Genomic DNA, 26672 nt, shown 5'->3' with positions numbered 1-26672 from the left:
GGCAGAGCAAAGAATTCCTGAAATGCATAACTGCAAAGTGAATATCCATGTAACTGCCACCGCTGTCAAGAAATAGGACATGTCAACACCCTGGAAGCCTCGAGGGACCCCTAGATATAACCACCATCCTGAATTTTGTAATAACCATTTCCTTGTGTTAAAAAAAACTGACATGAAATTCACCTAAGACAAAATTAACCATTTGAAGTACACAACTCAGTGGCATTTAGCACACTCACAGCATTGTGTGACCGACCCTCACCTCTCTTCAGTTCCCAATTTCATCACTCCCAAAAGAGGGCCTGACCCAATGAGGAGTCACTCCCCGGCACCCCCACCCCAGCCCCTGGCAACCACTGATCTGCTTCTGGTCTCTACGGATTTGCCTGTTCTGGACATTTCCTATAAATGGAATTATGCAGTATGTGACCTTTTGGGTCTAGCTTCTTTCACTTAGCATAATGTTTTCCAGGTCCTTGCCTTTTTAAAGTTATCAAGCATCATCCCTAACCAACAGAGTTTAGATGTATCTATTTGAATTCCCACCAGCAAAACGTGCCGTACGGACTGATTTTTTGTCAGTGTTTGCCTCCTTTTGTGCAATATCATGTAGGTGGGATTCACCCGGCTGTTGGGTGTGGCTGTTGCTGGTTCCCTCTCACTGCTGTGGAGAATTCCATTATACGGCTATGTCACAACTTATTTATCCATTCTACTGCAAAGGGATGTTGGGTCATTTGGTTTGGGACTATTACAAACAAGGCCACCCACTCAGGGCATTCTTGTGAGCTGCTCTTGCGTGAAGTCCTAGCGTGAATGGCCAAATCCCCCGTGCGAAAGAGGGTCTGCACATTTCCCTCCGACTGGCGGTGGCTAAAAGTCTTGGGACTTCTGTATCCTCATCCAAAATTTGGGATTCTGCACTCAGTGGAGGCTCTCACATCCAGGGGTGACCCTACTGTTCCCTTTTGGATGTTCCCAGGCATCAGCCATTCTAGGCAAGAGCTGGAGAAATGAACTGTTTACCAACCAGAGCACTTACCCCACAGTCAAAGCAGTTGAAGGAAGAGTGGAAGTAAGGCCGCGTCCCAAGCCCGTACATTTTTATAAACATTTCGGACATAAAGAGTCCTAAGAAAATGAATTCTGCATAGTCTGGAAGGGAGAGGGGGGAAATAAAGAGGAGGTTAAGTTTGTGGGGTGGGAGTGATTTCACGGACTTTCTTATTAATAGCAATCCTGTCCTGCTCTGGTCTGGGAGGCAGAGAGACAGGACAGTTGTTTGATGGCCTTGGCCAAAGATTATGCAAGCCTTCATTTATGCAGGCCTCAGTTTCTCCTTTGTTAAAGGGGAGGAACAACAATTGTCCCCCACTCTCCAACCCACCACCGACCCCTGGCCAATCTTAAAAAGGAGTGAGGTTAAAGCTCCATGGCTCTCCACCTTGTAGTTTTTGTCCTGATTCAACGAGAAGGGCTAGATGCAGGTTGTGGCTAAGGACCCAGATTTTGTGCTGGCTGGTGGGTCTCTGGGTGTTTACCATGTTTCTAAAACTAATGAACTAACAAACTAAATGGCTAACTGACAAAATAACAATGGCCCCAGGATGTCAGTGTGTCATAATCTAAGAACTATGATTAATCTACTTTTATATGCTTGGGCTTTAAAGGAAAAGTAGAAATAGAAATCATAATGGTGTCCTTTTAGTAATCCTTGGGTCAGGGACTTAGCTGGAGATTCAGGGGCAGCCAATCCAAGGTACAGCTTTTATTCCAACTTGGAAAACCTTTCTGAGGTCCCCTGGCAAAATTCTGTCTTGCTGATGCCTAAAAGGTCTTGAACAAGATAAAGCCTAATGGTGTAAATGCCTTGGGGAGAGGTAACCTATGGGTAATTTGTTTGATCCAGCAAAGACATGGCTAATTTCAGGACCTTTTTCTGAGAGAGCTTTCTTGGTGGGGTAGGAAGATGAGTCATCAGGAAGGGCATGGATTCTCACCCAGTGGATGGGAATGAGGGTAAGGAGGGCTTCTGAGGGGTAGAAAACATATAGAAAGGAAGACAGAAGACCCAAACTTCCAAGAACTTCCAACTTTGGTCACATAGGTAATTTTGTCTGAAAGTCAAGGGCATTTATTATATTGTTCTTTTAAGAGATGGTCTGAACCATCAAGGTCCTTCACACTCATTTCTGACCAAAGCTTCCTCTTAGGTTTTTGGACTCCAGGGAGCTCCTAGTATCTGAAGGAAACCAGGGTCTCCAGGATTGCCAGGCCAAAATATCAATGAGGGGAAAACTGTCTATAACATCTGGGGTATTCTAAGAACCACCAGAAACAACTCTGGGAGAACTCAAGAGTTTCTGAGATGCTTGCTTCCCAGTTACCATGGAAACCTGATAGCTGGCAATGCACAAGAGCTGAGAGAATTATCTGTAGCACTTGTGGGTCTGGAAGAACTTTCAGGGCCATCGACTCCAATTTCCAGATGAGAAGTTCGAGACCACGAGAAGTGGCCACACTTCACTGATTCCAAGACAAACATTTTTTGTTCAGTTTGACATCTGTGGATTGGGGGCTGTATCTTAAAATTGCCATATCCCGGTTTAAGATGGCAGCACTACTTTATTTCTTAGTGGCAAATAAAATAAAAGGGTGCTTTATAAATGAAGATGTTTTCTTTCTTTCTTTTTTTAATGAAGATGCTTTTGATTGATGGATGATGGTAGTGACTTGTCCAGGGTCACATGATTAATTAGGAGCAGAGCAGGCATTGAGAATCCAGGCCACCCGGTGACCAGGGAAGGGATTGGGCATCAGGCATAGCTTGGATTCTAGGTTCAAATACTGGCTTTGTCACTTACTAGCTGTGTGACCCTGGGCAAGTTACTTAACCTCTCCGTGTCTCAGTTTTCTCAACTGGGGATAATTAAAGGACCTTTACAGATTTAGAGGCCTGGGGCAGGAAGTCCCAACCCCCTGTTCTTGAACCAGGACAGACAAAGCAAAGTGATTAGTATGGAGAATATGGGAGATTAAAAATAGACTACAGAGGAGGTTAAGACAAAAAGTAAAGAATCCTCATTTGTAAGACTCCAGGGGGACCAAATACAATTACTAAGGTTGGAACTAGGTTAGGGCTCTCAGAAGGAGAGCTGGCCCCTGGGGGGTGTCCTGAGGGGTCAACCAATGTGACTGAGAACAATGAGGGTTACAAGGAAACCATGACCTGGACCAGGCTTCTGGGTCTCTCTAGGCTGAAGACTTGACTATCTCTAGTGGTTGTCTGGGTCAGTTCTGAACCAGGTCAGAAGGGGAAAAAAGCTAGAGACCTAAGTCAGACAAACTAGTACATGCAGGTGGAGGGCAGCCAGCAGGCAAAAAGGTTTAGGGAAATCCTCCTGCAGGGCCCACAAGCCAAAGCCAGGGTAAGGACTTGCCTTCGTCACTGCCCAGACACTACTCTTGTTGATTCCTCAGAGCTCTTTATTTTTTAAATCCTCCTCACCTTTCACTGCTGCTCCTCATCCCCACCTGGCCATCAATTTTGATAGTATCTCATGCTAGCTCCTGGAATCCTGGAATAGGCCCAGAAGGGCAAAGCCTTGGGGGTCCTGGTACCCAATGAGGGAGCAGGATGTTCTCACACTTGTTGGAGGTGATCTTCTAGAAATGAATCCCAGACTTAAGGAAGTGAAAAATATCAAGAAAGGAAAGGGATGAAAAGCAGGAGATTTGAAAGAAGAGGGGAAAAGCAGGGAGTGTCAGAAATAAGCAGAGAAAATGGGGACAACATAAGCGCCACTCTTTGTTCCTAAAGCATTCCCATCTCTCAACTGTAAAATACTTATTTTAACATCCTCAGAGATACACCTATTAATTACATGGGCGTTTCTGTCTCAGTCTGGCTGTCCTGTGGTCTCTATTCCTTTATGTTTCTTTTCCAACGCCCCCATACTTCTCTCTTTAAAAAGCATCACAGTAGTATTTGGTGACCTGAATTCCAGCTTCCAGCCCCCAGGCCCAAAGAAGTTGGGCTCTGTTGCTGTGGTGGCAGTTGCAGACACACCCACATGAACGGGCAGATTCAACAAGAACCAAGGAAGAAAGACGTACCACCAGAGAGGGAGAATTGGGAGAAGGGTGTGAGGAAGGGATCAAGGAGCCAGTGGGGGCAGGGGCCGGTGGTACTCACAGAGGAAGTCGGAGAGCCACTCGGGCTGGTTGTAGTGAACAATAGCAACACACAGCGTGTTGAGGGCTACCAGACTGAGCACAGTCCAGTAGAAGGCCTGAGTTTTGACCATGCGGCGGATGTAGAAACGCATCCTCCTCTCCTTTTTGTGAAAAAAAGTCGAGTTTTCCAGCTTGGCACTTTTAATGCTGGCTCGGGCGAAGGGAGACCCTGCCAAGGAAAGGATGGAGAATGTCAGGGTGTTCCTCTGGAGGAAATTAACTGATATGTGGCCCAGGCACAGAATCTCGCCAGGGGATCCATTAGCTTCCCTGGCGAGCCCTCTGGCCCGAGGGAATCATCATGATCCAGGGCTTAGCTTTCCAGAGATGGAGCTTATGAGAAGGTGAAAATAACATTTTGGAAACAACCAATGAGAGCTCTGGATGTCAATGGGGAGGCAGATGGCTTTCCACGGATGGACCAACTTTCTGTGTCCCCCTCTCTTGGCCACATCTGATGATTCTGGGGGTCATACCACAGGGAGGATGAGGAAGGAGCTCAGGACCCTTGGTAAAGGCGCAAGCAGCAGAGCTGCATGGTGCATGCTTGGCAGGCCTCCAGGAAGAGGTGTGAATAGGACCCTAGTTTCCATGGACACCTTACCAAGGAATGAGCCACCAGGGAATCTACCTGCATATACTTTTACTTGCAGAACATCTACTGTGTGCCAGACTCTATCTATTCCAGATGTTCAAGATTCACTAGTTAACAGACAGAGCCCTGCTTTTGTGGGCTTAATCTCCATTTGGGGAGAGAGACAGCAAATATAATAAAAAAGTAAATTAATAGTGTGACAGAAGGTGCACAGTACTTTGGCAAAAAGAATAAATAGTGTAAGGGGATGGGGAGCCCCAGGAGGGACCATGGGGAAGGCTGCCATATTAAATCAGGTGGTCAAGGTGAAGGTGTTGACATAAGTCACCTCAACATTATAGGCAGAGTTAACAGTAAGAGCTAAGGTCCTGAGGCAGAAATATGCCTGCCTGGCATATTCAGGGAATGGCATCAGGAAACCAGTATGGCTGGAGTGGTTGAGAGGGAGAGGAGTTGGTAAGGACAGGGAAGGGACAGTGTGGAATAAGCAGGGCTTTATGGGCTATGGGGAGACCTGGGCTTTTTTTTGCTTTTGCTCTAAATGTGAAAGGGACCACGGAGACTTGAACAGAGGAGGGATGGATAGGACCTGACTCAGGTGCTCACAAGCATACCGTGGCAGCTGTGGGGGGAACAGACAGTGGAAGGCCAGGGCAGGAACAGGGAGATGACAGGTCCAGCCTAGCAATGATGCTGATTTGGGATATTTTATTTATTTATTTATTTATTTTCAAAGATTTTGTTCATTCATTCATGAGAGAGGCAGAGACACAGGCAGAGGGAGAAGCAGGCTCCATGCAGGGAGCCCGATGTGGGACTTGATCCCGGGTCCCCAGGATCACACCCTGAGCCAAAGGCAGACGCTCAACCACTGAGCCATCCAGGCACCCCATGGGATATATTATTTAAAGGAGATGCAAACCCCTGCTGCTGGATCAAGTGTGGATGTGAGAGAGAGGGGGGAGCCAAGGTTTTGGGACAGAGCTGCCATCCAAAGGTCTGTGTGTGGCGGGGGTCAGAGCTCAGTTTTGGATGGACTGATTTTATCCTCTAAATTATCTCTTCCTGAAAATCTTCAGTTGCACTCATTTGTTTGTTTATGGTCTTTGGCTCATTCACTCTTTTACCTATTCACTAGCTTGTTCATTGACTCATGTGCTCATTAGCTAATTTGTGCAGTCACTCATTCATCCATCCAGCTCATGCATCAACCCCATCCCACCAGCCAGATAAGGGACACCACAAACATCTTGCAGGACACCACTTCCTTCCTATTCACAAAATTTTAAACATGTTCCCACTCAGTGGCAGTTGGCCTGGTGGCTGGACCCCTCTCTCATGTCTATCACCTGCCTGACCTCACAGGCACTGAGAACCCCAGGGTGGCTCCCCGTGGCCCTTCCCAGTTAGGGCATTTCTGGCCCTGGTCTCTGCAGCTCCTAAAGATGTACCCAGACCCACAGGTATCCACAGGGCATTGCAGACAGGAATGAGACTTTTGAAGGCCTCAGGTCAGGTTAGGATGCTTCACGAGGAGAAGGAGGAGAGAGATAGGTTTGGGGTAGAGCTCAGTCACCAGGCAAGAGGCTCCTCACCCCTACTCCTCCTGGAGCCACCCCAAAAAGCCAGTTCCTTCACCAACCATCAAATGACCTTAGGCAAGTTGCCTTGCATCTTGGGGCTGGCTCCAGTGTGTCCATCTATAAACTAGGGACAGCCACACACTTCTCACCTCACAGAGCAATGGGGAGAAATACACCTTAGCATGATGCTGGAACATTATGATTATTGGCCATGATAATCTTCTACTGTAACCCCAACAACTGCAATGAAGAGCCAGCTCACATACCCACTTATGGAGCAAGTCTTTCCTAATCACTGGCCCGGAGACACATCCCACAACAAGCCCAGCACTCATGGGGAAGGGAAAGGGAGTAAATGTTAATTGAACACCTTCTACATACTAGGCCCCTATTAGCTGTGTACTGTCATCTGTGTTGTATTTCACGCTCACCTTAACCCATACTCCCTTTTTCTGTCCATTCTTATCTTGAATTTTTCTTTGTAGTCTGGAATGGTAATTGCAGGTAACCTTTAGGTCTTAAAAATATTTTAATAAGAGATTTTATGAAACCCGACAGGACCAAAACATTATCATTTTAACACAGCATCAGTATAGAAATATGTTAAAGAGATATTTTACACTCTTTTTTTTTTTTTTTTTTTGGTACTAGGACTTCCAAACCTGATGTGTTAGAATGAAGCACTTCTTGGTTCGCACCAGCTATATTCAAGGCATCAAGAGCCTCAGGTGGCCAGTAGCAGTCTAGAATGTTCTCTTGTGAGGACAGTAGTCTGTCACCGCCAAGGTTTAATCTGGGGATTTTGGGGGCAATTTACATGTCCTTAAAATTCTCTATAAGCGGAAACAGGTCCTGCCTCAGTGGTGGGTTGCACTGTGTCCCTCAGAGACATGTGCTGAAGTCCTAATGCCTGGTCCTCATGAATGTAACCTTACGTGGAATTAGGGTCTTTGCAGATGTATTCAAGTTAAGGTGAGGTCACACTTGATTAGGATGGGTTCTAAATCCCATGACTGGTCCTTATAAGAAGAGCAGGGCCACAGAGGTGCACAGGAAGACCATGTGGCCACAGAGGCAGAGATAGGTGTGATGCCCACAGAAGTCAAGGCTCACCAAACACCCCCAGAAGCCTCGAGAGACAGGGAACGGACTCTCCCCTGAAGCCTTCAGAGGCAGCAAGGCCCTGCTGATACCTTGATTTTAGTTTGGGCCTCTGGCCTCCAGAACTGTGAGAAAATAGATTTCTGTTGTTTTAAGCCACACTGTTTGTTGGTACTCTGTTACAACAGCCCACATGGGAGCTTGCACCATTAAAATCATCTAAAATGGAATCTGATTTTCCTAAGAAACTGGTGTTGTGATGGCAGCTTCCATTCATGACTCAACATTTCCTATCAACGACTCAAGTTCCACACTTCAGCATTAGAGTTTGTAAACAGTAGAAGAGACTGCTTTATAATGTGTTTATCAGCTGATTTGATAGTGCAGAAGAGACCCATCACACAAGACTCTGCTCACTGTGGTATGGAATGGTGGCAAATGCCACATGGCTCCTGCCTTATTTTGAATTATTTCCATAAATAAAGGTAAAGCTATTTCTTGGTCAGAACTGAAATTCCAGAGGTCTCCTTTGCGGGGGTTTAGGAAACCGCTGTGCATTTTTGAGCTACCAGGCAAAGGAGCTAGATTTTGGTGGGTTGGCCTATAGCAAAACTGGTCCCAGGAGACCAAGTCACTAGCTTGTGTTTGGGATCCATTTAGATAGCTGAAAGTCACCTGCTTTGTCAACAGAAATGCCATGGACAGCCACAGCTCTTAATCTGACCTCTTCCTACTCTGGCTTCTTGTCCTTCCCCTTATCACACACTTATCAAATGGCAGCCTTGAATTGCCTTCTCCAAGGAACAAGGTTTCTTATGTCAGCCACAAATTCAAGAGTGAGGTGTCCCACAGACAAACTGTCCCTGAGTATCTCTCATGGCTTCTTGGATCGCCCCCCTATTATGGACTGAACTGCACCTCCCAAGTTCATATGCTGGACTCTTAATCCCCAGACTTCAGAATGGGAGTGTGTTTGGAGATAGGGTCTTTAAAGAGGCAATTAAACTAAGGTCCTATGGGTGGGCCTTAATCCAATATGACTGGGGTTCTTATAGGAAGAGATTAGGACAGAGATACATCCAGAAGGAAGACCACATGAAGACACAGGGAGGAGACAGCCGGCTACCAGCCTAGGAGGAAGGCCTCAGAAGCAACCATCCCTGCTGATACCTTAGATTTAGGAACGTCAGCCTCCAGAATGGTGAAAACTTAGATTTCTATTGTTAAGCCCCCCAGTCTGTGCTATTGTATTATGACAGCCTCATAAACAGATTTACGCTCCCCATTCTGCATAAAGTCCAGTTTATTTATTTTTTTATATTTTTTTAATTTTTATTTATTTATGATAGGCACACAGTGAGAGAGAGAGAGGCAGAGACACAGGCAGAGGGAGAAGCAGGCTCCATGCACCGGGAGCCCGACGCGGGATTCGATCCCGGGTCTCCAGGATCGCGCCCTGGGCCAAAGGCAGGCGCCAAACCACTGCGCCACCCAGGGATCCCCTAAAGTCCAGTTTAAAAACGCCTCCTTCATGAAGCTTTCTCTGCTTTCCCTACCAAATTCCTCCCTGCCCGTATAGCCATTAGATTCCTTACAGTCTCTGTTGCTTTTAAGTTAACTTAAACTTACCTAGTTACTTTTCTGATTTGAAAAGTAATACCTATCACTAATTTGTACATTTTAGAAAAATGTCACATAGAAAGTGAAAATCCTTGCAAGTCTTCAATTTCCAGATTTTTAAGCAACTCTTATACTTAATATTGTCCTTTTTTTTTAAAAAAAAGGTCTTATTTATTTGAGAGAGCAGAGCAAGTGAGAGAGAGAGAGTGCACAAGTGGTGGGGAGGGACAGAGGGAGAGGGAGAAGCAGACTTCCCGTTGACCAGGGAGTCTGATGCAGGCAGGGCTCAGTCCCAGGACCCTGAGTTCATGACCTGAGCCAAAGGCAGATGCTTAACTGACCAAGCCATCTAGGCATCCCCTTAATATTGTTCTTAAAACCATATCATACATTTTCTATAATGCTATGCAACTTGCTTTTTTTCACCAAGAAATCAATTTCAAACATCTTTTCATGCCAGTAGCAGCCCTGTTCTTTTTCCTGGCTGCATCACAGTCCAATGTGTACAAATACTGTAATTTCTTTGGTCATCTCCCCATTTCCAGGCACGTGGCTTGTTTCTTGTTTTCACTATTTTAAAACATATTTTAATTTTAGGTAAGCTCTAACGCCCAACATGGAGCTCAAACTCATGATCCTGAGATCAAGAATTGCACACTCCACTGACTGAGCCAGCCACATGGTCCTGGTTTTCACTTTTTTGAACACCAGAAACAATGCTGTTGAGAAGAGGCATAGACCTTTTGTGCACATGGAAGAAATGCTTTTTTTTTTTTTTTTTTTTAAAGTTTCAGTTTTTTTTTTTTTTAAATTTTATTTATGATAGTCACAGAGAGAGAAAGAGAGAGAGAGAGAGGCAGAGACATAGGCAGAGGGAGAAGCAGGCTCCATGCACCGGGAGCCCGACGTGGGATTCGATCCCGGGTCTCCAGGATCATGCCCGGGGCCAAAGGCAGGCGCCAAACCGCTGCGCCACCCAGGGATCCCGGAAGAAATGCTTTTGAAGTGGAAATGCTAGGTCAAACAATATAAACATCTATAATTAAATAATACCACACCATATATTGGAAACACTGCAAATTACACTCTTGCCAATAGCATATGACAATGCTCATTTCCCGACATCCTTGCCAACACTGGGTATTATCACTCTGCCATCTTTTCTAGAGTGACTGATGAAAAATAACCTCTCTGCCAATTAAGAGCAGGTACCCAATCTTATCCATAAAGGACATCCTGACTTAAGTATGCTAATTTTTTTTTCAGCACCTGGTAGTAAATACATGTAGTATGAACAGAAAATGTTTGCCTATCAAAATATAACAAGATATTTTTTAAAAATGGAAGCAACATAATTGGGAAAATGTATGGGCCAGACAGAACAGATCAGATACACAGAGCACTGACTCCCATTCTTGAACTTGCTAGAAGGAGGGAAACAGATGTATCCACAAATTGAAATAGGACTAGTCCACCATTATAAGGAAAAGAGTGTTTTGGCTAGAAATTAAAAATGCAAATTAAAATAAGCTTTAAGGTATCATTACAGACCTATTTCACTAGGAAAAGAAATTAAATGGGAAATAGGCAGTGGCCGGGGTGGGGGATCTGTGATCGTATGAGTACTTGGCAGGTTTATAAATGGGTTCAGTGCTTTGGAAACTCAGAATGGCTCTGTGAATAATGAGTTGAAAAGCTGTTAATATCTTTGATCCTGTAATTATCCCCAAGGAAACACGCCCAAAGGATGGGGGGAGTCATTGTACATCAATGTTCACAGCAGTACTCCTCGTTGGGGCAAAAATTGGAAACAACTCCATATGACAGAGCCATGGCCAAGTAAACCTCCGCGCTGCCACCCTTATGAAGAATGGGACTGCGATGGGAATGATCTTGAAACCTAGCATCCAGGTCAAAAACTAGAGTGGAGTAAAAACAGCAAAGTATAGAATAGTTGATGTCTGTGCATTAGAACCATGTATATATGTTAAATTCCTTTCTCCCTTTCCTTCTGTTTTTTTTTGGGGGGGGGTAGACAGGAATAGGGGGAGAGAGAATATATTTTTAAAAGATCTAATTATTTATTTTTTGAGATTTTATTTATTTATTCATAGAGAGAGAGAGAGAGAGAGAGAGAGGCAGAGACATAGGGAGAGGGAGAAGCAGGCTCCATGCAGGGATCCTGATGTGGGACTCAATCCCAGGACCCCAGGATCACGACGACCTGAGCTAAAGGCAGATGCTCAACCACTGAGTCACTCAGCTGCTCCCCAGAGAGAGAGAGAATCTTAAGTAGGCTCCATGCTCAGCATGGAACTTGATATGGGGCTCGATCTCATGACCCTGAGATCATGACCTGAGCTGAAATCAAGAGTTAGACACTCAACAAACTGAGCCACCCAGGAGCCCCTGAAGATTTTATTTTTAAGTCATCTCTGCACCCAGTGTGGGGCTCAACCCCACAACCCTGACATCAAGAGATGCATGCTCTAGCAACTGAGCCCCCCAGGGTCCCCCCCTCACCTTCTTGTTTCTGTCTTTAGTTTTTCTTTCCTTCTCTCTCTTTCTCCCTCTCTCCCTCCTCTGCCTCTCCCTCCTCCAACCACACAGTTCACATTTTTTCTCCCCTCAGAGTCATGCGTTATTTCCCCGGCCAGGATGCACTCCCATTTTCATTACTGGAATGTCTAAAATACCCCTTTCAAAAAATAATATGTTCTCCTGGGAGAAGGTCAAGAGCAACACAGTCTCAATCAGGAGGAGTGAGCAGGGGGAGGGTAAATGTTCTCTGCCCCTCAAACTCTGCCCTTTGCAATAACCAACAGCAACAGACCAAGTACAGCCTTCTACATGGTTCTCTCCACTTTCACTGCCATAGCGAACTCCTACCCATCCTTCGGTTCTCAGCTCCAGTGTCACCTCCTCTGAGAAGGCTTCCCTGACCACACCCCACTCTTCCAGAGCAGGCTAAACCCAGGGTGACTCCTCTGCAGCGCCATTTATCACAACAGGCTTATTTCGGTAATTATCTGTTTAACATCTGTGTCCTGCACTCAAATGTGAACTCCACATGGGTAGGGATTTGCTTCCTGCCTTGTTCACAACAGCAGCCCCTCCATGAGTACTAATGAATCCTAATATCATGATTGTGAGCTCGTTCTCTGCTGGACGCCCTTCTAAATGCTTAAAGCGGATTATTTAGTTTAAGCTTTCACAGTGGGGTTAGGAGAGGGGCACTGCTGTTACTCCCATCTGCCCCAGGACACACAGGTGGTCAGGGGCAGGGCAGGGACCCAAATCCAGGTAATGAGGGTCCCAAACCTTTCAGCTGTCATCTGTTGCACGATCAGCGAGAGCTGGGTGCCAGGCTGTGGCAGGAGGGACTCACCCACGGAGGCGATGTCGGCCAGCTGATCCTCAGCCTCCTCGGGGTTGAGCAGGTCTGTCTTGCTTTTCTTTATGGTGGCTCTCCGCAGAGCTCCAACAATGGAAACATGGCAAGAGAAAAAGACGTTACCCTTTTTGAGACAGGAACCATACCTTGGTGCCAGGACTTGCTAAATATTGTTGGGTTGACCCTCATGGTGATCTGGTTTGGTGGGAAGTTGAGTACGTCCATTTGGCAGACGTGGAGATCGAGGCTCAGGGAGGTTACGTGACTTTGTCACAGTAGTAAAGATGAGAATTGAGTCCTGTTTGGTCTCTAAGTCTGGGCTCCCAGTCACCCTTTCCCCTCTGGGATGCCTGGGACTGGACATACAGTGACGCCTATGAAAGCAGCCTACCCTTGACCTTTAGCCCACTTGCTAGGCAGGCTGGGACTGTTGACGCCTTCCCTCAATATTTAGGTTCTACTCCTCCCCCCACGAGCTCTCCAGGGGACAGCGAGTTCAGGCACACATTTTCAACAAAATGATTTAGATACCCCCTTGGGTCATCTCTTCCGCTCCCCCAAAATAGTAAAATCTGATTTGTAACCTACTGAGATAAAGCCCCAGCTCCTTTACTTCCTTCTCAATCTCAGTATTTTTCAATCCAAAGTCAGTGCTCTGTCTAGTCAAACCTCTACCAGGTGAGACAACTGTCCTGAATAGCGAGCTGGACTCTTGGTTATTGACTTATTTAGTGAACACAGAGGGTGTTGACCCTGAGCCAGGCATTATTGTAGACTTTCTATCTGCCAGCATTAATGCAATCCCCATTAACCATCCAGTGAGATAGGTATTATTACTGTCGTGCCCATTTTATGGATGAGGAATACTGAAGCACATGATTAAAGCAGAAAGGGCAGGTCAGAAAATTATGTAAAGCCTGCGCTGAGGTCCTGAAGTCCCCCAAAGAAGCAAATTGGCGCCATGCCTATATCTTCCTGACCCTGGCCTGATCTCGTGTTTGTTCTTGTTGTCACCTGGGCTCTGAACATCCATCCCCTGGAGGCCCCTTAGAACCAAACAGTCTGTTCTCCCAGCACCAGCTGCTGCAGTCTCCCCTGGGATCTACCCCCGAGCCAGGTTCAGAGCAGTTACCATCAAAGGGATGCCTCTGCTCCCCGTCGGTTTCATCCTCGGCGAGGATCACCTCTTCTGAGGAGGAAGAGCACATAGTTAAGCTCCAGCGTCTGCACGCCTCTCCTGGGCTGGGTTCCCTTGGATCAGGATTGAGAAGGGTCGGCCCAGCCCTCTTCACTCTCCTCTTGCTTATTGGGGCAGCTCAACCAGCCAGAAATGTGCTGCTCTGTTCTTCCTGACTCCCAGCCTCACTTGAGCAACAGTGTAAGAGCCAACACTACTTCCATCTCCCTCAAAATAAAACCCAGCCTCCTTACCATGACCTGTAAGGCCTTGCCTGATTCGGCTCCTGTCATCTTCTGGTCCTTGCTTCTTCTCACTTAACCCTGCCCATATTCTGCTCCAGCTACACTGGCTTCCTTGCTCTGCTTCATGACTCATGCCACTCCCACTTCAGGGCCTTTGCACTTGCTATTCCCTCTGCTCCAGAGCCCCCTTAGCCAGATATCCACAAGGTTTCTTGGATCTGCTCTGATGTCACCTCCTTAGAGAGACCCTCTCTGACCACCCCCACCTCCTCCAACTGCTTTCCACTCCCGACCCTGCTTCATTTTTCTTCTCAGCATTGGGGAGTACTTGTTTATGTTACATAATGTTATGTAAACATTATATGTACTTGTTTCCTGTCTCTCTTATTAGAACATTGGAGCCCTGAGATGGGGATCTGGTCTTTTGTTCACTGCCATCTCCTCAGTGCCTATAACATTGCATGACACACAATGGGTGCTCCATAAGCATCTGCTGAATGGCTGAACCAATAAACATGTGCCTACTGTGTGTCGGGCATTGCTCTTTCTCAGTGGCTTAGCTTGGGTGATCTTACTGCATACCCGCAGCCCTGCAAGATAGATGCTATCATCTCCGTTTAGCAAGGAAACTACAACTCAGGGAAGTGAGCTTCGCTGCTAGAAGGTGGCAGGGCTGGGATGCAAACCAAAGTTCCTCAGCCATTGTGTGACATCCTATCCTGGTGTCACCCCAAAAGTTTCCCTACCCTGATCCACATTCCTGCTGCTTCAAAGCAGGGCCACCTGGCCAGGTCCTCTTTCTCCCTCCATCAGAGCCCTCACCTCACCCACCCACAAGCTGCATGCAGGACTCTGTGTGCTCCGAGGCCTGGGATCATGGTTCCCAGGTCTCAAGACCAAAGGGCCTCACCTGCTTTTGAGATCCACTCCATGTACCCATTGAGTTCTCGTTCGATCTGCTGCTGCCGCCTGAGCTTCAGAAAAGCCCGCCGGTTCTCCACCCGCTCCCTTTCTTTGGCAAACTCCCTGCAGAAGCAGGAAAGAGCCAGGTCTGGCTGTTGTAGACATTTTAGGGACTGTGTGCATGCGTGCGTGCATGCGTGTGTGTGTGTCTGGGTGTGTGTGTGTGTGTCCAGAAATACCTGGAGGGCAGGCAGTGGACTTTAACACAAGGAATCAGGTCTCCTGGGAGATGAGAACACCAGAAAGGTTGGGGGTATTTCTGCCAATTTCCCACCTTATCCAACAGCTACACCCAGCTAGAGGAAAAAAGTAAAGCCACAAGACCATGCCATGCCAACTGCCGCTGGCTGTGTAGACCATTCTAATTCTCTGCACTCCTGAGTGAAGGAGATTTTCATCCCTCTTTAAGTTAGGCCAATGAGACATAAGCTGAAGATTTCTGCAGCAGCCTCCTTTCCCTGGTATATGCCCTTCCCCTTCCCGTTTCCCTCCCTCCTCTTTGTGTTTGGGATGTGCAGTGGCTCCCTTGTGAGCATGAGGTAGCCATCTTAAAACCACGAGGCATCCACTGAAAGCCTTTGCCTGGTAAGGTCATCAGAGTAGAAAGCTAGAAGGAACTGGGGTCCCTGATGGCACCGTGGATTCACTATTCCAGTCCCCAGACTTTTTGTGACAAGAAAAATAAAACCTATTTATGATTAAGCCCTTCATACCCATACTCAATCTTGGGGGTAAGGGATAATGTGTGCCACAAAAATGCATGTTTGATTGTATACTGAAATATACAGTATATTTGGAAAATAGGGGAAGGGGGAACCCAATCTTTTAGTTTTTTAAAAAAATGTAAATTATAGAAAGTAAAGCTCTATACAAGGTTCTTGTGTGATAGGCTGTGGGTTGGGAAAGACTTGAATGAGAGAACTGCATTGGAAAGAAGCTCCTCTTTCCCGGGGTGGAGGTTCCTCAATGCCAGGGGTGCACTGTTGTTATGAGTTGAGGTCCACCATGAGTCCTTGCACTGGGTGCTCTCAGCAGTGCACAACTTCTGCACCTGTACCTGATTTGCTAATAACTTTCTGGCTAACCCGAGACAAAGGAAGGCCTATTCGCTGCCTGAAGAATAAAAACAAAGGTTTGATGGCCTCTTTATGGTCAGAAGATGGTGAAGGGGAGTGGGATGGGGAGGGTAGCAGAGACTTACCCTGACAGCACACCCAGCACGAGGTTCAGCATAAAAAAGGAGCCAATGATGATGAGGGGGATGAAGTACAACCAGTTCCAAGTGTTCCCTGAGGCATCGTTGCTCTGCAGGAGGTGAGGAGGGAAAGCAGGTGAGTGTTTACGCGATTTAGGAATGATCTGACAGGTGGGAGAAGGGGGAGCTCTGCCCTCAAACGTCCTTGTCCCATAGAGTCCTAGAGCTCTGGGAGCCCAGACAGGGAAATGAAACACAGGATCAATTAGTGGGGGAAACCTCAGAGGTACCATTAGAAGGACCGATATAGCCCTTACAGGACCCAGGAACCAGGATGAAACTCAAGAGAATATTCCAGACCAAACTCCAGGCAAAAAGAAGGGGAAAAAAAGCCTATTCAAAATGTAGAAATGAGGGATCCCTGGGTGGCGCGGTGGTTTGGCGCCTGCCTTTGGCCCAGGGTGCGATCCTGGAGACCCGGGATCGGGTCCCGCGTCGGGCTCCCGGTGCATGGAGCCTGCTTCTCCCTCTGCCTGTGTCTCTGCCTCTCTCTCTCTCTCTCTCTCTCTCTCTCTCTCTGTGACTATCATAAATAAATAAATAATTAAAAAAAACAAAATGTAGAAATGATCCCCTGGTTCCTTCCTTCTCCCCAACATAGTCATACTCCTCCCTTAGAGGAGGTACATGAAGGTAGGGTCTGACTGTCAGGTTAAATCACCAAGGCAGATGGCAGGGGTGTGAGCCTTTTCCTCAGATGTCTCCCTCCTCTGTACTCTGCAGCCTCAAGATGAACCAAAAAAAAAAAAAAAAAAAAGATATCCAGAAACGTCCAGCTCAGTTTTCAAGGGGCAGGGGAGATGTCCACAAGTCAAATATTCCCCTCTGGGAGAGCAGAACTCTGTGCCAGGAAAGAAGTAAGAAGAGGGGATGAAAATCAAGAATAAAGAGAGAAAGAAAGAGAGAAATATAAAAACGAGTGCTTATGGAGTACTTACTCGTGCCAGATGTTCTACGTACATTAGCTATGTTACCTTACTCATTTAATCCTCTTGATGACCCTATTTTATCCCTTTATGCCCTTTTTACAACTGGAGAAACTGAAGCCCAGAAAGACAAGTGTTAGTCCAAGGTCACAGTGCCAGTTGGTGGCAAATATGGGATTGGACCCAGGGAGTGGGGGCCCAGATCCCCTGGACTTCACCTCTGCATTGGGGAAGCCCTGGAGTCAGCAGATGGAGCAGAGGGAGCCTTATGGTGGCTCCTCAGCTCTGGGGCATCTGCAGAACGTGAGCCCCCTCACCCAGCGTGGCTTTAAAAGCTCACCTTTAGAAGCACATATGATGCTGATAGACTGATACTACACGTGTTGGGGGGTCTGTGGAGGAGCTAGAACACCTACATGCTGCCTGTGGGGGAGTAACACAGTGTATGAGTGTTCTGCACCTGGTATAACAAAGAATCACAACATGGGGCCTTAGAACAACACAAATTTAATGTTTCCATAGTTCTTGGAGGCCATGATCAGAGATTCATGATCAGAGTGTCCACAGTTGGTTCCTTCTGGAGCCTCTGAGACAGAAATCTGTCCCATGCCTTTCCACTGGTGTCTGAGGGTTCACTGACAATCTTTGGAGGTTCCTTGGCTTGTAGAGGCATCAGCCTGGTCTCCACTTTCATCTTCTCATGACATTCTGTTGTGTGCACGTCTGTTTCTCTGTCCAAATTCCTTCTCCCCTTTTAAGGATGTCAGTCATATTGGGTTAGGGCCCTCTGTGACGACCTCACTTTCCACAATGATCCCATTTCCAATTAAGGTTACATTTTTCAGGTACTGGGCATTAGGACTTATGTGTATGATTTGGGGATGGGAGGACACAGTTCAATCCTTAACACATGGTACAACCCCTTGGAAGAGGGTTTGGGAACTTCTACTAAAATTAGTCATATACCTGTACTACCACCCAGAAAAATTCCACTCCTGAGTCCTGGATAGCTGTCCTACAGAAACAGGAACCTGTGTATACACAAGATGGTTCACAGTGGTGCATACACTGTAATAGCCCTAAATTGGAAACGACTGAATCCTCAACATTGAGAGAGGTTAAATCAATGGAATACCATGTAATGAATGACTGCCACTTGTCATCCAAAACCTCACAGAGTTAGTGTCAAGCAAAGGGAACCAGACAGAAAAGAACATATACATGAGATTCCATTTATACAAAATACAAAAGCAGGCAAACTAGTCAATCATGATTGAAGTCCTGATGGGGTACCCTTTGGGGAAGGGGCACATGGGGGCTTCCAGGGCTGAGAAGGTTGTTTCCTGATCTGGGTGCTGGTCACATGAGTGTGTCCAGTTTGTGAAAATCCATCAAGCTCCTTTACTTCAATTTTTAAACATTTTTTTGGGGGGGGGTCAACTTTACCTTAAGACGGAAGGCAAGTGACTCCTGGTACAACATGCATGACTCTTGAGGACTCTATACTGAGTGAAATAAGCCAGTCATAAAAAGACAAATACTGGGAGTACCTGGGTGGCTCAGTTGGTACGCATCTGTCTTTGGCTCAGGTCAATCCCCTCAGGGTCCTGGGATTGTGCCCTGTGTCAGGCTCCCTGCTCAGTGGGGAGCCTGCTCTCCCTCTTCCTCTGCTCCTCTCCCTCTGCCTGCCATCACCCCACTTGTACTCTCTTGTGCATTCTCTCTTTCAAAAAAGACATAAGTTCTTAAAAAAAAAAAAGACAAATGCTTTATGACCCTACTTCTGTGAGGTCCCTTACAGGAGTCAGTCACAAAGATAAGAAGTAGATGGTGGGCACAGGGGCTAGGAGAGGGGCAGGGGGTCAGTGTTCAGTGGGGACAGAGTCTCAGCATGTAAGACCTAATGAGTTCTGGAGATGGGTGGTGAAGATGGCTGCACAGCAACGAGAATGTACTTAATGCCACAGAACTGGACACTTAAAAATGGTCAAGATGGTAAAGTTTATGTTGTGTAAATTTTCCACAATTAAAAAAAAAAAAGGAAAACAAAGCAAATGAGCAAAGTCAACTTTAATCCTGGACACAGGTTCTGGGGACAATTAACATGTCAGGGCTCCTAGTTCATGTTCTTTCAACAAACACCCAAGGTTCTGATGCTCTGCTTCTAGAAGGTTCTGGAAGAAAGAATGGAATCAGCAGAACAGGGCTGGACAGAAGGCAGGACTGGCTTTGTGCTTTTCTTTTCCAGTGCTGCAGCAGCTGAGGATTCTCATGCCTATTTCTTAGGCTAAATATAGTCCAGGGAGAGAAAGCCCGCACCAGCCAACACAAGAAAAAGTCTAGGCCATCTCGGGAAACAGGTTTGGGATGGGGACAGAGCACTGGGTGCAGGGAGAGAGGCAGGATGGAACAGGGAGAAACAGTAGAGGCCCTTCCATCTCAGACTCTGCCCACACCCCAGCTCCCCAACAGGCTTAGGACACTCTGACCCATGACACGCTGCCTAGCATAATGCCAGACATGCCCAGTGCCAGGCACTCACCCTCCCTAGCTCAGTTAATCCTCTTACGTACCCCAAAAGGTGCCATATAATCCTTCCCATCCTCCTGGGAGGGTAAAGAGAGGTAAGGTTCCATGCTCAATGACTGTTCTGGGTTGCACTGTGACCCCCTCAAAAGATGTTGTGAAGTCATAACCCCAGTACCTAGGAATGTGACTTTACTTGGAAATGGGGTCCCTGTAGTTGCCATCAAGTTAAGGTGAGGTTGTGATGGGGAGGGCCTTCATACAATATGACTGGTGTCCTTTTAAAGAGGAAAACACCAGGTGGAGACAGGGACACACAGGGGAGAGGATGGCCACATGACTACGGAGGCAGAGGGTGGAGGGTAGCCAAGGAATGCCAAGGGTGGACAGCTACCAGCAGAAGCCAGGAAGAGGTGAGGAAGGATTCTACTCAGACTCAGAGGGAGTACAGCTCTGCTGACATCTTAGTCTCAGACTTCTAGCTTCTATGTGATGACAGCCATAGAAAGCAAATATAGTCCCTGAGCTACTAAATGACAGAGGTACCCCACCCCCCAATGCCCCTGTCACTCTGCCCCTGGATAACTATGCTCCAGTCACATGGGCTCCTTTCAGCTCCTCAGATGCATCAGGCACAGTCCCACCTCAGGATCTTTGACCTTGCTGCTCCCACTGCCTAGAAGGCTTTTCCCCCAGATTCCTACACGGCTCCCCCTTTATTCTCCTTCAGGTCTTTGTTCAAATGCCACCTTCCCTGGGAGGTTTTCCTTTCTTTTTTAAAAAAAGATTTTATTTATTTATTCATGAGATACAGAGAGAGGCAGAGACATAGGCAGAGGGAAATGTAGGCTCCCTACAGGGAGCCTGATGTGGGACTTGATCCCAGGACCCTGGGATCAGGATCTGAGCCAAAGACAGATGCTCAACCACTGGGCCATCCAGGCATGCCTGGGAGGTCTTCCTTGATGGTCCTTCATTTCTAATCCCATTTCCTGCTCCATCTTTTCACTTAGCACTTCCCCCTCTCTACACTTTACCTATTTCTCCTGCTCACTGTCCATCTCCCTAGCTGGAAGGTCGGTTCCACAGGGAGCAAGGGCACTGTGCTTTTTTGTTGTTGTTCACTGCTATATTCCCTAGCACAATGCCAGGCATGCAAAGCAGTGCTCAATAAATGTTTGTAGAATGACTAAATGAGAGGTGGGTCCAAGTTCCCCACATGGCCCACATCCTCACTTACCTCCCCCACCTCCCTTTGTCTATTTTTCTCCCTGGGACTGAGGGAGATCTTGTTCTCCTTCCAGTCTGTCCTGAATCATTCAATTCCATGTTCTGGAGCCAACTCATGGAGGAGAAGCGGGCAGAGGGGTGGGTGCAGTTTTTGATTAAGAGGTGGGCTTCCCCTGGGGTCTGCTTGGGAGCAAAATGGAAACTATGTTTCCCCAGAAGAATGGCTGGAGCTGCCATGGCTATTCTGATAGCAGAGAATGTGGGGAGCTCACACCTCCCCTCCTGGGTCTGACCTCCTTTGGCTGTTCAGGTAAAGGGCGATTGTGTGTGCACAAGTCTGTGTCTGGGGAAATGAAGGAGGATGGAAATTTGCTCACCTGTCATGATCAGTAATACTGAAAAGGACATGCTCGTGAAAGCCCTGTCTTTTTTCCAAAGGCTCAAAGAGTTCCAGTGCTTGGAACACTATTTCTTATTAGTGCTGTCACTAAACATTTCTGGTGATATGGTGGGATGGCCCCATCCTGGTGCCCCCCATGGTTGGCTGAGGGCCACATGATCAGTGCTGGCCAGTAAGAAGCGAGTAGAGACAGCTGCACTTTTGGACCAGAGCACTTAACTGTCAATGTGGGACCCTTAGGGCTCTCTTGCCTCTTTGAACAGCAAGTGGCAATGTCCTAGCTGCTCAATTAGCTGGATCCCAAGTGACTATGGTGAGCACAGCCACTTCTCCCCCACTGCCAATCTGCACTGGTTTGTAGTGTGAGCAAGAAAAGAGGTTTGTTGTTAATGTCACAGAGACTTTGGGGGATGCTTGTTACTGCAGCATCACATAGTTTTCCTGGCTGGTACACCCTGATATCTCCTTGATTTGCTCCTTCACCTCCTTCAGGTCTTTCTCAAATTTCACTTTCTAATCCTTCTATGGATCTCATGAGGCAGGTGGGGAAAAAGAATGTCTCCGGTTATGTCTGATGGAGAAATTGGTACACCAAAAGGTAAAGTTCAGGATTATAATGTGCTAGTTGTTTCTGTTCTCTGAGTCTCTGCCTGGAGCCCAGTGTCCCCTCGATCTCAGTGTGGTTGATTCCTCCTCTTCACTCAGCCTTCAGCTCCACTGTGCCCTGCTCAAAGAAGCCTTTCCAGCCCTCCCAACCCAAAGGACTAGCCCCTTCCTCCAGCACTGTCAGACATGCATTCTCTTCCCGGCATGCTTTGTTTTCTGAATCATCTTGTCAATTTATACATTTGCTTATTTGTGTATTGTCCTTGCTCCCTAAAACGTCACCTCCCCAATGCCCAGAACGGCACCTGGCATACAATAGGTACTTACTAAGCATTGGTGACATAGCGCATGCACATAATCCTGAGGTCCCTGGGAGTGAATTGTTTAAATAACATCAAGGACAGGGACACTTGTGTGGCTCAGTTGGTTAAGTATCTGACTCTAGATTTCAGCTCAGGTCATGATCTCAGGGTCCTGAGATGGAGCCCTACGCTGGGCTCTGCGCACCATGGGAAGTCTTCTTGAGATTCTCTCTCTCCCTTTCTCTCTGCTCCTCCTCCTCAATAAATAAATCAATCTTTAAAAAAATAATACCAAGGACAGGAGACTATCTCAGGTCCAAATGATCAGGCTGTTTCCCTGGGAATGAAGAGGCAGGCAAGACAACCATTGTCACTTCAGTAGAGCAGTTTTGAGCCAACAAAATACCCCTTGATTCCCACAATTTCCATACCCAGTGCATGGAGGAAATAGGCTGAGGAAAGCAACATGACTTGCCAACTTGCACAGGGTGTGGATGGCACAGCTAGGGTTAGAACCATCCTTCTGGCTTGCAACAGAGAGATTTTTCCCTGTATTTCACCTCTTTGCTGCACTTACATAGTATTTTATATTTATAATGGTTGGCCCATGAGAGCCTTAAAGGAGATGCTGATTCTCCCAGCACTGTTGGTGCCTAGTTGTGGTGCCTGGCACTTAGCAAGCGTTCAATAAATACTCATCAAACAAATTAATGGCTGAGTCCCAGTAAAATTCTTAAGTGCCTTCTGTTTTACGGTTTATTTTCCTCTAATTTTTTGAGCATGGTTCATTCAGAAAAAAAATAGAGGATGTTAAAAAAAAAAAAAACTCAGCTCAGGAGAACACCCAATTCCCCAGCATACTGGATAAAAATGGTGTGGGTTTGACTGTGAAAGAACCAAGGTCCCATAGTGGCTGTGAGGAAGGTCATATGTCCCAGTTTATTCCCATTGTAGATCATAAAATGCCTGTTAATTATTTTTTGAGTCTTCCTTTCCGTACTTGCTCTCAAATTGTCCTGCTTTGAATGATAGATTATATAGCTTCCTATATGGTAAGGAAGCTTCTTATGTGGTCCTGTCACCTCCTTTTGGCCCTACGCTCCCTTGTTTGTCCTCACTCCCCACCAGCCACGTGAGCCACCTTGCTGCTCCTCACAAATGCCAGAAACGTTCCTCCCCCAGGGCCTTTGCCCTGGCTGCCTTGTCTGCCTCCGTCTCTCTTTCCTAGCACAGTTGCATGGCACCCCCCCTTCACCTCCTTTAGGGCTTTTTAGAAGAACTGCAATCTCTCACTTTGACAACCCACAACCCCTCTATTGCTCAACTTTTCTCCTTAAGCTCTCATTCCCCTCTTGCACAGGAGTCCTCAAAGTATCGTCCATGGCCTAGCCACTTATGTTTGTATGTATGGTTTTATTGATACACAGCCATACCCATTCCCTTATGTATTTTCTCTGTGGTTGCTTTTGTGTTACGACAGCAGATTGAGTAGTTGTGACAGAGACTGCATGGCCTGCCAAGCCTCAAATATTTAATATACTATCTGCCCTTTACACACACACATAAATAATTTCTTAATTATGTTGATGATCACCTGCTTCCTCCACTAAAATGTCAACTCCCCCAAATAGGGATTTTTGTCTCTTCCATTCACTGCATATTCTGGGTGCCTGGAAGAGCACATGCACTTAGGAGGCGTTCAATAAATGTTTGCTGAATGAATGCATGATCCAAAGTCCCCCCAGTCTTTTTTTTTAAGATTTTATTTATTTATTCATGAGAGACACAGAGAGAGATAGAGAGGCAGAGACACAGGCAGAGGGAGAAGCAGGCTCCATGCAGGGAGCATGATGTGGGACTCGATCCTGGGTGTCCAGGATCATGCCCTGGGCTGAAGGCAGGCACCAAACTGCTGAGCCACCCAGGGACCGCCCCCCCCCCAAGTCTTAATGCTTTGATATCGGCCAAAAGGAGCATCAGTGAATATAAAAGGGTTGAGGTCAAAGATCAGTTTCAACCACGAGTGACCATTTGTCAAGAGACACACATTTATAACCATCAACCAAGCACAGTTTTGCCACTTTGCTAATTGACATTAACTGAAGGGGACAAACACAGTGATAGAAGTGGGGAGGGAGAGGGAGAAAGAGAAGAGGATGGGAAGAGGAGGAGACAGAGACAGACATGGCATAAGGGAAATAAAGACAGAGAGGGAGAAGGGGAAGAAGGGGAGAGTCAAACAGAGGGGAAGGGGTGGCATGATTACTTCCCGGTGCTGGGTTCCGATTCTGATTTTGTCACGCTTGGCTCTAAGGCCTTGGTCTCCTCATCTGGAAGATGGGGGCTAAAAATGTGTCTCGCACAAGGTTGTTTCATGGAGCGATCGACAGTGCAAGAAGACGTGTGGCACCCACTAAACTCAGCACATAGCAGCCAAAAATTAACTCAGGATGCCTTGGTCCCGCCAGGACTCCCCTGTTGCTCATGAAGGGTCCTGGTTAAAGACCTCAGCCTCTCCACCTACCCTCTTTGGTATCAGCCAAGAGAGTGCAGGTCCCGTCACGCACACACAGCCTCCAGGCTGCTTTGGCCCAGCACAGCCCTCCTGAGTGAGCTTCCCCATGCCACCACCACCACCACCACCAGGAGAAAAATCCCAAGTTTGGGTAACTCTATCGGGTGACAGATGTTAACTAAACTCACACGGTGGCAATCACTGTGCGATATACACCCATCAAAACATCATCCTGTACAACTCAAACTTGTATCTCAATCAAAAAAGAATCTCTGAAGTCTCTAAAGGAGGTTTTTCTCTTCCCGATCTAGCTCTTCTGCCCCAGACTTTAAAGAGAATTTTAAGAAATTACTCCTTTAAAAATTAAACTGCTCTCTTGGGGCATCTGGGTGGCTTAGGTGGTTAAGCAGCTGAGTTTGGCTCAGGTCATGATCTCGGGTCCTGGGATTGAGCCCCGTGTTGGGCTCCCTGCTCAGCGAGGGGTCTGCTTCTCCCTCTACCTTTCCCCTCCCCCAGCTCATGTGCGCTCTCTCTCTAATAATGTAAAATCTTAAGAAAAATCAAACTGCTCTCCCTCTCTCCTCCCCTTCCCACCTCTCTCTCTCCTTCCCTTTCGCCAAATCCCTTTCCTGGGGATCAGTTCAGGGCACCTGGTCCCGCCACAACCTGGCTGCCAACTTCAGGCCACACTCTCAACCTCGGACTCTATTTGTAAAATGGTGAATAGGCATCCCTATTTATAAACCAAACTCCTGACTTTATTTGAATTTCATCAGTTTCTCCAGTAATGTCCCCTTTCTGTTCCAGGCCCCCACGCTGTATCTAGTTGTCATATCTCCTTTGGCTCCTCTGGTCTGTGATAGTTTATCAGCCTTCCCTTGTTTATCATGATCTTGGCAGTCTGGGAAAGGACTGGTCAGGTATCCTGCAGAATGCCCTCCAATCTGGGTTCGTCTGATGTTTTGCTCATGATTACACAGGGGTTATGAGACTTGAGGAAGGAAACCAGAAGTGAGGCCCCCTGCCCATCACATCCACACAGTTACACATTCACTGGGGTGTTGACCTTGGTCACTTGCTTAGGGCAGTGTTTGCTAGGTTTCCCCTGTCAAATGATTCTATCTCCCCCTTCCCTACTACTCTTTGGAAGTGAGTTGCTAAGTCCAGCCCACCCTCCATGAGTGGAGAGACTCACATCCACTTCTGGAGGGGAGTATCTTCCTATATCAGATGGAATTCTTCTGTAAGGAAGATTTTGTTTTTTTCTTCACTTACTTTATGTAATAATAAAACAATAAAAAATGGCCATTAATTATTGCCATGTCAATCAAACCTTTGGTGTGGACTCTGTCTGGACAGGTGATGTAGATAAGAGTACCCAGCACACCGTGAACATATTGGGAAAATGTTCATTCCCTTGCCTGCCCTCTTCATCTCCTCATGTCATAATGACCCCAAATCTCTCTTTTTTCCTCTTAAATCTAAAACAAGACAAGTCTAAATATTTTTTTTCTGATGATAAAAGGAAATTGTATCACTGTAGAAAAACTGATAATACAGAGAAGTATCAGGAAAATAAAGATTCCCAAACCCCACAACCAAGAGGTCGTCTTGGTATAGTGTCTTCCCAGTCTTTCTTTTCCTAACTTATATTTTCAAATGTACACACTTGAGATCAGAAGGTGCTACAGGCTAAAGGGGATCTTGGCTCCTGAGTTCATATGTGGAAGCCCCAAACCCCAGTGTGATGGTATTAGGAGACAGGCCTTTGGGAGGTGATCAGGGTTGGATGGGGTCACAAGCGTGGAGTCCCCATGATGAGGTTAGTGTCCTTATAAGATCAGATGCCAGAGAGCTAGCCCTCTCTCTCCCCACCGTGTGAGGAGGCAGCAAGAAGGTGGCTGTCCACAAGCCAGGTGGAGAGTCCTCACTGTGCTGGCCACCCTGGTCTCAGATTTCTGGCCTCTAGAACAGTGAGAAACAAATTTCTGTTGTTGA

At 46.8% G+C, this 26672-nt stretch overlaps 1 protein-coding gene across 4 annotated transcripts in view; it reads right to left on the bottom strand.

The window, feature by feature from the left end:
* Positions 1-26672, bottom strand: part of CACNA1A (calcium voltage-gated channel subunit alpha1 A) — a 215369-nt gene that overhangs the window by 83042 nt on the left and 105655 nt on the right. For 3 of the 4 annotated variants that reach the window (XM_055344578.1, XM_055344577.1, XM_055344576.1), the window contains exons 7-13: positions 16116-16219; positions 14862-14977; positions 13662-13718; positions 13061-13063; positions 12524-12613; positions 4196-4405; positions 1043-1155 (exon numbers count right to left, since the gene is read on the bottom strand). In XM_055344578.1, the coding sequence (XP_055200553.1) occupies positions 1043-1155; positions 4196-4405; positions 12524-12613; positions 13061-13063; positions 13662-13718; positions 14862-14977; positions 16116-16219 (693 nt within the window). The remainder of the gene's footprint in view (positions 1-1042; positions 1156-4195; positions 4406-12523; positions 12614-13060; positions 13064-13661; positions 13719-14861; positions 14978-16115; positions 16220-26672) is intronic. The other variant, XM_055344575.1, reaches the window with a different exon arrangement.

Source organism: Nyctereutes procyonoides, unplaced genomic scaffold (genome assembly GCF_905146905.1).
Source record: "Nyctereutes procyonoides isolate TBG_1078 unplaced genomic scaffold, NYPRO_anot_genome, whole genome shotgun sequence".
NCBI lineage: Eukaryota > Metazoa > Chordata > Mammalia > Carnivora > Canidae > Nyctereutes > Nyctereutes procyonoides.
This window is presented reverse-complemented; position numbering and strand designations above follow the sequence as displayed.